Source organism: Amblyraja radiata, chromosome 4 (assembly GCF_010909765.2).
Source record: "Amblyraja radiata isolate CabotCenter1 chromosome 4, sAmbRad1.1.pri, whole genome shotgun sequence".
Classification (NCBI taxonomy): Eukaryota; Metazoa; Chordata; class Chondrichthyes; order Rajiformes; family Rajidae; genus Amblyraja; species Amblyraja radiata.
In genome coordinates this window covers 28,866,980-28,880,366 of record NC_045959.1, presented here as the reverse complement: position 1 = coordinate 28,880,366, position 13,387 = coordinate 28,866,980, and the positions used below count along the sequence as shown (strand labels likewise).

At 42.7% G+C, this 13,387-nt stretch overlaps 1 protein-coding gene across 5 annotated transcripts in view; it reads left to right on the top strand.

Annotated features, from left to right (window-relative positions):
- bbs9 (Bardet-Biedl syndrome 9) overlaps positions 1 to 13,387 on the top strand; it is a 375,470-nt gene that overhangs the window by 209,105 nt on the left and 152,978 nt on the right. For all 5 annotated transcript variants that reach the window (XM_033019150.1, XM_033019148.1, XM_033019149.1 and 2 more), the window contains one exon: positions 6,685 to 6,867. In XM_033019150.1, coding sequence (XP_032875041.1) covers positions 6,685 to 6,867 — 183 coding nt within the window. The remainder of the gene's footprint in view (positions 1 to 6,684; positions 6,868 to 13,387) is intronic.

Here is a 13,387-nt window from a genome sequence, read left to right as displayed (position 1 = left end):
TGCGGTCGCACCCCCCTTTTTTTCCAGAGGAAAAAAAAATCCAAAGAGGAAAAAAAATTGGGGTGCAATTTTTAAAAATTTGATAATCCCAACAAGTAACTACTAGTTATCCGGGATGTGTAAGTCGAGGGGAGGTAAGTGTTGATAAAATATCTCTTTACACATGTCAACTACCTCAGAACGCCTGCTGTGGACGGGGAATAGAAACATAGAAAATAGGTGCAGGAGTAGGCCATTCGGCCCTTCGAGCTTGCACTGCCATTCGATATGATCATGGCTGATCATCCAACTCAGTATCCCATCCCTGCCTTCTCTCCATACCCCTGATCCCTTTAGCCACAAGGGCCACATCTAACTCATTCTTAAATATAGCCAATGAACTGGCCTCAACTACCTTCTGTGGCAGAGAATTCCACAGATTCACCACTCTGTGTAAAAAATGATTTTCTCATCTTGGTCCTAAAAGACTTCCCTCTTATCCTTAAACTGTGACCCCTAGTTCTGGACTTCCCCAACATCGGGAATAATCTTCCTGCATCTAGCCTGTCCAACCCCTTAAGAATTTTGTAAGTTTCTATAAGATCCCCCCTCAATCTTCTGAATTCTAGCGAGTACAAGCCAAGTCTATCCAGTCTTTCTTCATATGAAAGTCCTGCCATCCCAGGAATCAGTCTGGTGAACCTTCTCTGTACTCCCTCTATGGCAAGAATGTCTTTCCTCAGATTAGGAGACCAAAACTGTACGCAATACTCCAGGTATACTGTATATGTGTATAAACTTCCAGTAAACTTTCAGTGGAGATGGAATTAATCAAGGAGCACGGTGTACCCGTTGATCTAGTGTAAAACCGGATTGGGGAGGGGGGGGGCATATCTATAGATTTGGCTATTGTTCTTGGTGGGGGGGGGGGGGGGGGGGGGGGTGGTTATTGTGCAGTATGGATTTTGCATTTTACTGAATAAGTTATATCAGTGGTGATGATCGGTTTTGTACAGCTTGCAAGACGCTAAAGGAACTCTAATGGATTTGCGGTCTGGTTTGTTGGGCTGTTTGTTCCCACTCAACCTCCCCACTTAGCTGTTTATTTTCAAGTGTAAGTGGTGCTGTCTGAAGAAAGGTCTCCACCTGAAATGTCACCTATTCCTTCTCTCTAGAGATGCTGTCTGATCCACCGAGTTACTCCAGTACTTTGTGTCTATCTTCTGCAGAATACCGTCCTCTCCAAATGACGATACAATTCTGACCTCAAAAGTTATAGCAGAGCTTCTGTGACCTGAGGACGAGATCAAATTATATTAGTGTGTAGAAAGGAACCGCAGATGCTAGTTTACATACCGAAGATAGACGCAGAGTAACTCGGTGGGTCAGGCTGCATCTCTGGAGAAAAAGGATGGGTGACGTTTTGGGTCGGGTCTGAAGGACCATATAAGGGTCCCGAACAGAAACGACACCTATCCTTTATCTCCAGCGATGCTACCTGACCTGCCGAGTTACTTCTTAAGGGGTTGGACAGGCTAGATGCAGGAAGATCGTTCCAGATGTTGGGAAAGTCCAGGACAAGGGGTCACAGCTTAAGGATAAGGGGGAAATCCTTTAAAACCGAGATGAGAAAAACTTTTTTCACACAGAGAGTGGTGAATCTCTGGAACTCTCTGCCACAGAGGGTAGTTGAGGCCAGTTCATTGGCTATATTTAAGAGTGAGTTAGATGTGGCCCTTGTGGCTAAGGGGATCAAATAGCTCCAGTTTGAAGAAGGGTCTCGACCCGAAACATCACCCATTCCTTCTCTCCAGAGATGCTGCCTGTCTCGCTGAGTTACTCCAGCATTTTGTGTCTATCTTCGGTTTAAACCAGCATCTGCAGTTCCTTCCTACACAACACAAATAAACATGCAGTTCAGTTTAGTTTATTGTCACGTGTATCGAGGTACAGTGAAAAGCTTTTTGTTGCGTACAAACCGGTCAGCAGAAAGACAATACATGATTACAATCGATCCAATTACATCGTATAGATACATGATAAGCGAATAACGTTTAGTGGCAAGGTAAAGCCAGCAAGGTCCGAGCAAGATAGTCCGAAGGTCATCAAAGAGGTAGATAATATTTCATCACTACTCTCTGGTTGTGGTAGGATATTTCAGTTGCCTGTCCCTGACAATAATCAATAATTCAATAAATTAATAATCAGTTATTCATGGTAACTTAGACCATAATAGCACAAAACCAAACACTGTAATGAAAAGAAAAATAAAGTCCATAGTACATCACAGTTGTTGAGGTAGGGCCGTGGGTTGTTTTGTGCAGTGTTCAAGAGCCTGATGGTTGCTGAGAAGAAGCTGTTCTTGAACCTGGGAGTCACAGTTTTCAGGCTCCTGTATATTGTCTTCCCGATGGTGGTAGAAGAATGAGAGCTTGGCCATGGTGATGTGGATCTTTGATGACATTGGATGCCTCCTGTAGAACCTTTCGATGGTGGAGAGGTCACGTGATGGACCGGGCAATGCCTACCACTTTCTGCAGTCTCCTTCGTCACTGGGTGTTTGAGTAACCGAACCAGGCTGTGATGCTCCCTATTTGATTGTGAAGATCAGTGCATTTCTGTGCTTGTATATTGTTTTACATGATTTTAACATGGCTACTTATACAGGGGAATGCAATTGTCATAAATCAAATTTGTCATATCACGACAGATCCAAGTGCATTTTACAATTAAACACTCTTGACGATACTGGAGATCTGAAATAAAAAAGGAAATGCTGGATATACTGAACAAAATCTCTGGGGACTGGTAATACATTCGATCAATGATGAAAGGTTATTGACCTGAAAATGTTAACTGTTTTTTGCTCTGTTGAACTGCCTGGCCTCTGTGTATCTCCAACATTTTCAATTTTATGCTATCTAAATTGCATTGTGAATTCACAGGCAAAATGAGAATGTAGAAATTATGGAAGGTCATTCATCCTTCTTTATCCTGCTTGTTCAATCGGTGGTCATATGACCAGTCACAAACATTTTTCGTGATTATCTTTCCCTGGCATCATTTGCAAAACATTGCTCCTTCCTAGTTGAGGAATTTTACCATATCACCTTTGAACAATGATAGATTGCAATCACTTCTTGATACTACATATTAGTCAGTTCCAGGTTGTACCAATAGTGTTCCAATAAACACCTTGTACCAGATGTGATTAAATTATCTATCAACTATATGGTAAATAACTTTATGTGATTAAAAAGGGTTTAGCATGCAAGTCAGACTTGAGCAGCATTCCATTGTAGCCTAAGTAAAGTGATAAAGTGGATTAAGGTAAACCCTAAAGCTTTTTATAAGCATAGTAGAGGTGAGAGGGTAGCAGGAAAAAGAATTTGGAACATTGTCCAAAATAGAAATCTGGTTCTGGATCCGGAAGATATAATGGAAGTGTTAAATGTGTACTTTCCATCTGTATTCATCATGGAGAAGGTTCTTTGCAAACGCACAGTGAAATTATTTTCTTACAAACAGTCCAGTATTGCAATACCATCCCTGATTAACAATTGTACAGATACAGTCTACTGAACCCGCTTGCAAGAGGCACCATGTTTTGGTGCAATTTTCCAAGACCAATCCATGCTCCAGCTGTTATGAGTGGTGCCCAATTAAGACAAGCCCCAGGCTGCTGCGGGTATCCATCCATCGCCTTCCTTGGTCGACTAGCAACCAACGTCCTCTCCTCGTCCGTCCACCTTTGATCGCCGGGGGCGCCTCCCACAGCCGACTTCTAGGCCAAACCGAAGTTCTGTCTCCTCTTCCACTCGCGTTGCCCCTCTCCCATCACATCCGTCATTGTCGTTGGCTCCATCCTCCCAGTCTCTGTTCTTCAGGGGACAAGCAATGGTGGCTCGGTGGGCTCCACTTCCAGGCCATGGTCCGCCAGGTCCTCTGAGCATAGGCCGGCTTGGCGGCTCCCCACTGCAGGCCTTCATTCGCTGTATCTTACGACTGGCTGCAGTCCGCCGGTTGCTGCCACGATTTGCTGAATCTTGCGTTCCACCACGGTCCGCCGGCTCAGCGACTTCCCCTGTAGGCTGTGGTGCATTGTAGTTGGAGAATTTAAGAAGGGGGAAGTGGAATCCTCGCACAATTTACCATAAAATATGTCGAGGTCTGAGATGCCTTTGTATAGGAAAGAACTGCAGATGCTGGTTTAAATCGAAGATGGACGCAAAATGCTGGAGTAACTCAGCGAGACAGGCAGCATCTCTGGAGAGAAGGAATGCCTTTGTTGGTTCAAAGCTGGATAACTTCCCAGGGCCAGGGAACATATACCAGGCTGCTATGAATTGCAAAAGAGAAGATTGATGGGATTCTGACAGATTTTAGATTCTTCTCAGGCAATAGGTGAGGTGCCAGAGGATTGGAGAACAGTGAATATGACATGTGTTGAGGGGAGGTCAATTCTCTAACAAAACTGAAAGAAACTGTCCCGCTGAGTTACTCCAGCATTTTGGGTCTACCTTCGATTTAAACCAGCATCTGCAGTTTTTTCCTACAAAAACTGAAAGAATGTTTTAAGGAGGTGACTCATTGTGTTGAAGAAGATAATGTGGTGGTTGTACTCATCCTGGACTTCACTAAGGACTTTATTTCGCACGGTCCAAAAGATAAAACGTATGCGATCCAGGGCAATTTGGAAAATTGGATTAGAAACTGATTAGAAAAGAGGAGTCTGCTGCTCTTACTCAATTTGGTGACAGGTGCAACAGGTGATGGTTCGGAGTTGATTTTATGATTGGAATCCTGAGACTAGTGGTATACCAGAGAGATTGGTACTGGGACTTTAATTGTTTATAAGATGTATGTTAATGTTGTAGATGTGAATGTAGGGGGAAAGGTTAATAAATTTGCAGATGACAAAATAGATAGTTGCCATTGGTGGTGAGGAGAGGAGTCTTTGGCTTCAGAATGATATTGATCAGTTGGTAAGAAGGGTAGAATAATGACAGATGGAGTTTAATCCTGATGTGGGGTGATGCATTTTGGAAGTACCCAAAAAGTAGGACATAGATAATGAATAGTAGGAACCTAGGAAGACCCTGAGAAACAGGGATGTAGATCTGTTAGATAAAGTGGTGAAGAAGGGAAGACAAGTTACTTACTTCATTATGTGGGGTAAAATTACAAACATTAACCTTCTGGCGCAATCAATAAACAAGGACACAATAGATAGTAAAAAAAACTGAGTAGGTGTCATTACCAGGGGGAACAGATAAAGTAAGGGGTAGGAGATTTGAGAAATCTCTTCATCCAAAGGAAATCGCACTGCCCGGGGGGGGGGTATACCTGAGATAGAGGTTCCCATGACATTTAAGAAGTGCGTCGATAGGCACTTGAAACACCCTGGCATAGAAAGCGACAAGCTGAATGCTGAGAAAAGGGATTAGTGTGAGGGTACAGTGTTATCCGATAGCTGGCACAGATATGCTGGTTAAGGGTTATTTTCTATGCTGAATGACTCTGTACTTGATATTAAAATCAAATTAGCATTGGCACAATTGTTGAGGGAAATGCTCACAGTGTCCTGCAGAGGATCAGTGTTTAAAATGTCATCATCAGTCTGAAGAAGGGTCTTGACCCAAAATGTCCATGTTCTTCCAGGGATGCTGCCTGACCTGCTAAGTTAGTCCAGCACTTTGCGTCCTTTTGTTTAAAATATCAGCAGTGATGTAAGGCATTAAAGTTCAGCCATATAGTATGTGGCCCAGCAGTTACATGAAGGACTGGGTAGGACTGGCAACCTGGCCTGCATTCTTTTGCCTGAAGAACACCGATAAACCAGTTACTTTTGCAATAAAGCTGCGGCTTTCAATGTAATCTCTTGGCTGTATGATTTGGTTTCCTTACTGCTGCTACATTGTGTTTTAAGTCCATGATCTTTTGGCTGCTAATTGAATTCCATAACGACTGCTATCCTTTTCCCTCCATTGTTCCATCCTTCCACTTGAAAAGCTAAAAGCAAGCAAAGAGCAATTGTTTGAAATTCTTGTAAAGTGTATGGAGACGCCAGTTGAGTTCTAAAGAGTGAATGACTTCCACTGGCAAATCCCCGCAAATGGCCCTAACAGGGTCACATTAAAATAAATCACAATAAAAAAAACTGTAGACACGGGAAATCAGTCAGGCAGCGTCTGTGGTAGAGAAACAGATACTGCCCAACCTGCTGAGCTTTTTGGTAGATTAAAAACACTTTTTATATCAAAATAACGGTACCAAATGTTGGCTGTAGTCCCTTTACTGTCAGGATCAGAGCAGAACTAGGCAGAGAGGCAAGCAGTAACGAGCCAAGTAATGAGAAGCAGTCAGTATTATGACGGAATCTCTCACTTAAATGCTTTAGGAAATTGGCTAGAGGATTCTGACTGGGAGACTGCTGCTGAAATGTTCCAGATCAGCAACTTTCAACCATAGCATGAATGCAGGGATCAATTTATAATGCTTGCTCACTTGAGCTTTTTACAACCAGTATGAAATAATGTGCATTCTTTTAGTTGACATCAATAACATTTTATTTTCTTCTTGCCATGAAAAGTTGCCAGGTTTTTATTGGGACCCTTGTGACAAGTTGAAAAATCTTTACGTTTCTGCAGAAGCCTGTTTAAAAGTAGTTTATTATTGTAGTAAATCTGTTCTCATTTGCTTCAGATTATAGCTCTAGCTGATGCTGCGGAAGAGAACCAGACCAAGCTCTACCAAGCCTTCACGAGGCTGAAGAGTGCCACCCAGCTGATGGTGCTGCTGATTGGCCTGTGGCAGAACTTGAGCCGGGATCAGGTGGCCATACTAGAAGCTGCATTTCTACCCCTGACACAGGACAGCCAGGAATTGGTGAGTGTCATTCATGGATGGAAGTTCCATTGATTCTATAGCACAACCCCCCTGAGCTGGGGCTTTGTAACTCAAACTGGTAATCTTCAACCCAGTTTTTTCCGTTTCTGGCTGGGTGTGTTCAGCTGTCTTTTTATATTGAAGCAATTAATTAATATCTGCTGTTTTTTGCCAGGACTCTGTTCTGCATCTACATTATCTAAAATAAAATCCAGTGGTGGGCCTGTTCTTTATATGAGCCCTCAAAACTCATCCAGTGCATAAACCGTGACTAATTTAATGAGGATCTGTGTTACTAATGATTGTTGGCCTTGTTTCTTGCATTTCTCACTTTTTCGCTATCACCCTGACCTCGGCATCTTCCCCACCGATTCACTCATCATCCTGTCTGTCATTTTTTCCATTCTCTCTTTGCTTTTTTTTCTTAACCTGCTTCTCTCCTGGTCACAATCCTTAATGGCCAAACAAGCTGGGTAGGATGATTCCCTCCACATATCATTCTCTTCTCTAACGTCCCACACGACCTTTTAATGGAAGAATGGTAAAACTATCAGCCTGATTCATGGCTGTTTCTCCTCTTAGCTCCAAATTAATATTGAATTTGGAAGAAGTGATACAACACTATAATATATTAACATTATGTCAAATAATAGTTCCATAATTTACTATTTTCATTTCTCCATACAAAAGGGAGTCTTTTTGTGAGCGACTTAAATTTAGCAATGCAATGTTAATGTAAGGGGCAGCATAATTCCCAACGTCTACAAGAAGCCTGAGTGAGCCACACATTTCCAGTTCAGGTATTTACGCAGCATTACAGGATTTTCCAATCGTGCTGTTCAGAGATGAGAAATAGGTTAATAACTGCATTGAAGCACATCATTGCAAACTGCATTGGAATGTATATATATGCCACAGTATTTTTGAAAGATTTTATTTTTGATAACTTGATGTACACTTTAACGTACAGTTTTATTTTCCTTTGTTTTCAGTATTTCTCTCCAAACAATTTTCCCTGCTTTAGTCAAAACTGAGTGAAGTTAATGCTCAAGGATGTTCTGTTTCCATGCTGTCCATTTGAGGATTGTGTCCTCACAATGCTCCTTGACAAACACATATCATACTCCCTGCCCTGTAGAACGGAGCGGTTCAGGAGATCCTTCACCCCTGCAGCCATTAGATTTTATAATTCGGACCGCTAGTCTGTAGGGGGATGCATTTTGCAATTTTTAGTTTTTAATTGTTAATTATTGGTCTTTTAAGTATTTATTGCTCTCAGGTAGTGTCCACATTGTATTCTATGTATTTTCTGTCTGCGTTCGTTTTGAATCTGTGGGTTTGTTGGTTGGGGGCTTCTGGACATCTGAATTTCCCTGAGGGGATCAATAAAGTATTTATTATTATTATTATTATTATAATTTCTTTGACTCAAATCAGATACAATGGAAAAATGTTGTTTCCATGCTTCATTTCTTCAAGTATTACCAAATATTTTCTTAGTTATTGAAAGATCACTTTCGTCCTCAAGTAACTTGTATCCTAATTCTAACCGCCCCAAGGGCTCCTTCAGTTGGTCAACTTACTGTCCTCCGCTCATCACTCAAACGTTTTTCTGCCAAGATAAATCTGTCACTGTTTTCTTACATTGAGGTATCATTCACTCAGCAGTAGAATCTCACATGACAACGCATTCCAAATCTGACCATTCCTGGACTGTTTTGTTCATGTCCAGCATGCTCTCCAAGTAACTGCTTTATCTTGGACCAATTAAAGTGTTGTCAAGTATAAATGCCAGCATGAATTGGTTGGGCCAAATAGCCTATTTTGTTTTATATTTCCCACGAAGCTTATTGTTACATAAACACTCATCACAGGATTACCCTCCAATTTAGATACCCTTATCTTATCTGAGGTAAAATGTTAAGATTCTGAAATAAAACAAAAGTACTGGGTACACCTGGCAGGTCAGGCAACATCTGTGAAGAAAGAAATGGATTTAATGTTTCAGATTTATTACTTCATCGATCCTTTGTCTGATCAAGTCTTGATTTAGGAAAGACTGCAGTGCGAGTTTCAGCACCAAATGGAGCCAGTCAGAAAATGTTATATTGATGACACCAAAATGCAATCCAGATCTCAACGTGTCGTCCAATATATAGCAAGAGGTCCTTTTGGACAGTTGTCAGGAAGCGGGATGGAGTATGTGACGCAGGAAGGATTGAAGACAATGGCTTAACTCCTCCTGATATTTAGTTGGAAGAAATTTCTGCGCATTCAATGGTGCCTCTCAGTTGAGTAGTCTTACAGTTTGGGGGGCAGTGGAGGTGGTGACAAGGTGAAGTTGTGTGTCACCAAATAGCTGTGCGCTTGTGATATTTAATTCCTTTTTAATACTTCAGTTCAAACGCTTCATCAAAAGCAATCAACCCGAGAAATTAAATGTCTAAAATGGAGAGGCTAAGGATTATGGTGAAGCTGATGGGCTGCACTGTGTTTATTTCAATGTCATGGGTAAAGTAGATGACCTTGGAGCCTGGATTACTTCTTGGGACTATGATGTTGTGGCCATTATGGAGATGTGGTTATGAAAGGGACACATCTGGCAGCTCAACGTTCCAAAGTTTTGATGTTTGAGATGTGATAGAGAAGGAGTAAAAGAGGTGGAGGAATTGCTTAACTAAGCAGGGAGAATGTCACAGTGGTGGAGGACATACTGGAGGGTTCATCCGCTGAGAAGATGTGGGTAGAGCACACAAATAGGAGGTGCAATTACTTCAATAGCCAGCTGTTGATAGAGAAACAGATACACTGCCCTCCATAATGATTGGGACAAAGACCCGTCATTTATTTATTTGCCTCTGTACTCAACAATTTGAGATTTGTAAAAGAAAAAATCACATGTGGTTAAAGTGCACATTGTCAGATTTTAATAAAGGCCATTTTTATACATTTTGGTTTCACCATGTAGAAATTACAGCAGTGTTTATACATAGTCCCCCCCATTGCAGGGCACCATAATGTTTGGTACACAGCAATGTCATGTAAATTAAAGTAGTTTTGTTTAGTATTTTTGTTGCATATCCTTTACATGCAACGACTGATTGAAGTCTGAGATGTATGGACATCACCAGTTGCTGGGTGCCTTCTCTGGTGATGCTCTGCCAGGTCTGTATTGCAGCCATCTTTAGCTTACTAGACTAAGTGGGACCCGTTGGGTCCCATGTTCACATGGGAGGACTGGTCCCCCGACACAATATTCCACCTCTCCACCAATTCCAATATTGGTGGCTAGTGGGGGGGCTTTCTGGAGCGCTGGTATGGGTTCTTGGGGTGGCATCTCAGTCCCTCAAGCTGCCGGCAGCTCACTCACGGCTGGTGGGCTGGCAGTTGACTCATGGCTATTCCTTGAAATTCCATTTCAAGCAGGGTGCAAGGCCACCAAATTCAAATTCATTTTCATACCACTTCAAGCAGGGTACAAGGGCACCAAATTCAAGTGCAGTTTCATACCACTTCAAGCTGGATCCAAGGCCACCAAATTCAAGTGCAGTTTCATTCCACTTCAAGCAGGGTGCAAGGCCACCAAATTCAAGTGCAGTTTCATTCCATTTCAAGCAGGGTGCAAGACCACCAAATTCAAATGCAGCTTCATACCATTTCATGCAGGGTGAAACCACCATAAAACCACACAAAACAACAAACTCACAGTTCAGTAGCCATTCAGTGTGTTCAGTTGATTCACAGCTCAGACAGTCGTGACCTCTCCCTCCCCCATCATGCAGAGACTGAGCCACACCCACACTTCCGGGTTTTATAACCCCTCCCCCTCCCACTGGTAAAGGTGTGGCCTTCATGGCGTGATTGACAGGAGAGAGATTCTCAACATTTTTTAAACACTAATAACACTTTTATTTTTCATTGATGGGAAGAATTCTCTACACCTGCTGAGCAGAGGGGGCTGAGCAAGATGGGCAAAAATCACAGACGCAAGTGGTAGCGTTTTATCTAAAATCAATATACAGTGCAAACAGGAAGTAATTGCATTTGCAGTAGTGCCTTTTAACTTCAAGCCAAAGTACCCAAACAGCCATTTGCAGTAAGTAGTGCCTTTCAACTTTAAGCCAAAGCACCCAAGCCACAATTTGCAGTAAGTAGTGCCTTTCAACTTCAAGCCAAAGCACCCAAGCCACCATTTGCAGTAAGTAGTGCCTTTCAACTTCAAGCCAAAGCACCCAAGCCACCATTTGCAGTAAGTAGTGCCTTTCAACTTCAAGCCAAAGCACCCAAGCCACCATTTGCAGTAAGTAGTGCCTTTCAACTTCAGGCCAAAGCACCCAAGCCACCATTTGCAGTAAGTGGTGTCTTTCAACTTCAAGCCAAAGCACCCAAGCCACCATTTGCAGTAGGTAGTGCCTTTTAACTTCGCCAAATCACCCAAGCCACAATTTGCAGTATGTAGTGCCTTTCAACTTCAAGCCAGCACCCAAGCCACCATTTGCAGTAAGTAGTGCCTTTCAACTTCAAGCCAAAGCACCCATGTCACCATTTGCAGTAAGTAGTGCCTTTCAACTTCAAGCCAAAGCACCCAAGCCACCATTTGCAGTAAGTAGCGCCTTTCAACTTCAAGCCAAAGCACCCAAGCCACCATTTGCAGTAAGTAGTGCCTTTCAACTTCAAGCCAAAGCACCCAAGCCACCATTTGCAGTAAGTAGTGCCTTTTAACTTCGCCAAAGCACCCAAACAACCATTTGCAGGCAGTGCCTTTTTACTTCAAACAAGCCATATTTTCATTTTCAAACCACATTAAGGGGACTCACAGTTGAGCAGACATGTGTTCAGTGTTATTCAGAGCTCAGAGAGACGTGACCCTTTGGTTTCATCCATCTTGCAGAGACTGAGTGAGGCAAACCACTTCCTGGTTTTAGTCACTCCCCCTCTCTCCAGCAGGGGCAGCAGAGAGTATGGTGAATTTGTAAAAAACATTAATATCTTTCTGATTTGTCATCGATGGGAAAAATCCTCCGGTCCAGGAAGGCGGAGGGGGGCTCTGAGCGAGGTGGCCAAAAATGACGGCCGTAGGTGGCGGCGTTCTCTCGGAAATCGCATAACAGTGGGCCAAAAGCGGTCAAGATCAGACTTAGTAATATAGAAGATGCTTGTTTTGGGGGCGAGTCCCCTTACGTTTTCTCTTCACCATATAAAAGGCATGCTCTGTTGGGTTCGGATCGGGTGATTGACTTGGCCACTCAAGAATTGACCATATTTTAGCTTTGAAAAAATCCTTTGTTGCTTTAGCATTATGTTTGGGATCATTGTCTTGCTGTAGAATGAACCGCCGGCCAATGAGTTTTGAGGCATTTGTTCGAGTTTGAGCAGATAGGATGTGTCTATACACTTCTGAATTCATTATGCTAGTACCATCAGCAGTTGTCAATGAAGATAAGTGAGCCAGTACCTTCAGCAGCCACACATGCCCAGGCCATAACACCCCCACCACCATGTTTCACAGATGAGGTGGTATGCTTTGGATCTTGGGCAGTTCCTTCTCTCCTCTATACTTTGCTCTTGATATCACTCTGATATGTTAATCTTCATCTCATCTGTCCACAAGACCTTTTTCCAAAACTATGGTTGCTCTTTTGGCTTGAAATTCCTCTCCTTTTTGTGGGAGTCAAAATGGCATTTTTGACTTAACTGTTTTTGCTCAAATCTCAAGGCCAAATTGGGTTGAATTAGACTTAGGCGTATTCTTAGCCTTCTCTTCATCAACATTTCTGCAGGTGAGTAACCCATTGTTGTGTGGTTCTGTACTTCAGCAAGAAACTAGCCAAACGATGTGGCATGCTGAGCTTTGAACTACCCTGCAAAACATGTTTCTTGATAGCATCTTTGACAACTCTAACAGACCTTTCCGCTGCCCCGTTGGAGGCTGGATGGTATGGGGGAGCAAGTGTGTTTTACACCATTCTGCTGCATGAACTCTTTGAACCTTTCAGAATGAAACTGAGGCCCGTTATCAGAAACAAGTTCCCATGACATGCAAAAATATATCTCAACTCATCTATAGTACACTCAGTGGTAGTGCTTGACCCCATATGCTTAACCTCAATCCATTTGGAATGACTATTTACTAGTACCAGAAAGTGATCATTACCCTTTTCACAAAAATCTACATCAACTCTCTGAAAAGTTCTACTTGGCTATGACCAGGGTTGCAGTGGTGTTTTTGGTGGTTAAAGGGCCTGTCCCACTTGCATGCAATTGCGTGCGTTTGGTGCGACCAACCGAAAGCGATGTTCGCGCTAAGTTTGTGCTAAGTTCGCACGTGATGTCATTTACGCATATAAACGTGGGTTGCTGGCTGCTATTCCATGATCATCATGGAAGAGATGCAGACTGCATTGCTGCAACAGCAAGAGAGACTTCTGTTAGCAGCAGCCCTCATGCTTACAGATCAGCTGGGCAGGAGTACAACAAGGAAGGCTATCAAGAAACCCAGGAAGATGTCTGTGTGGACGAG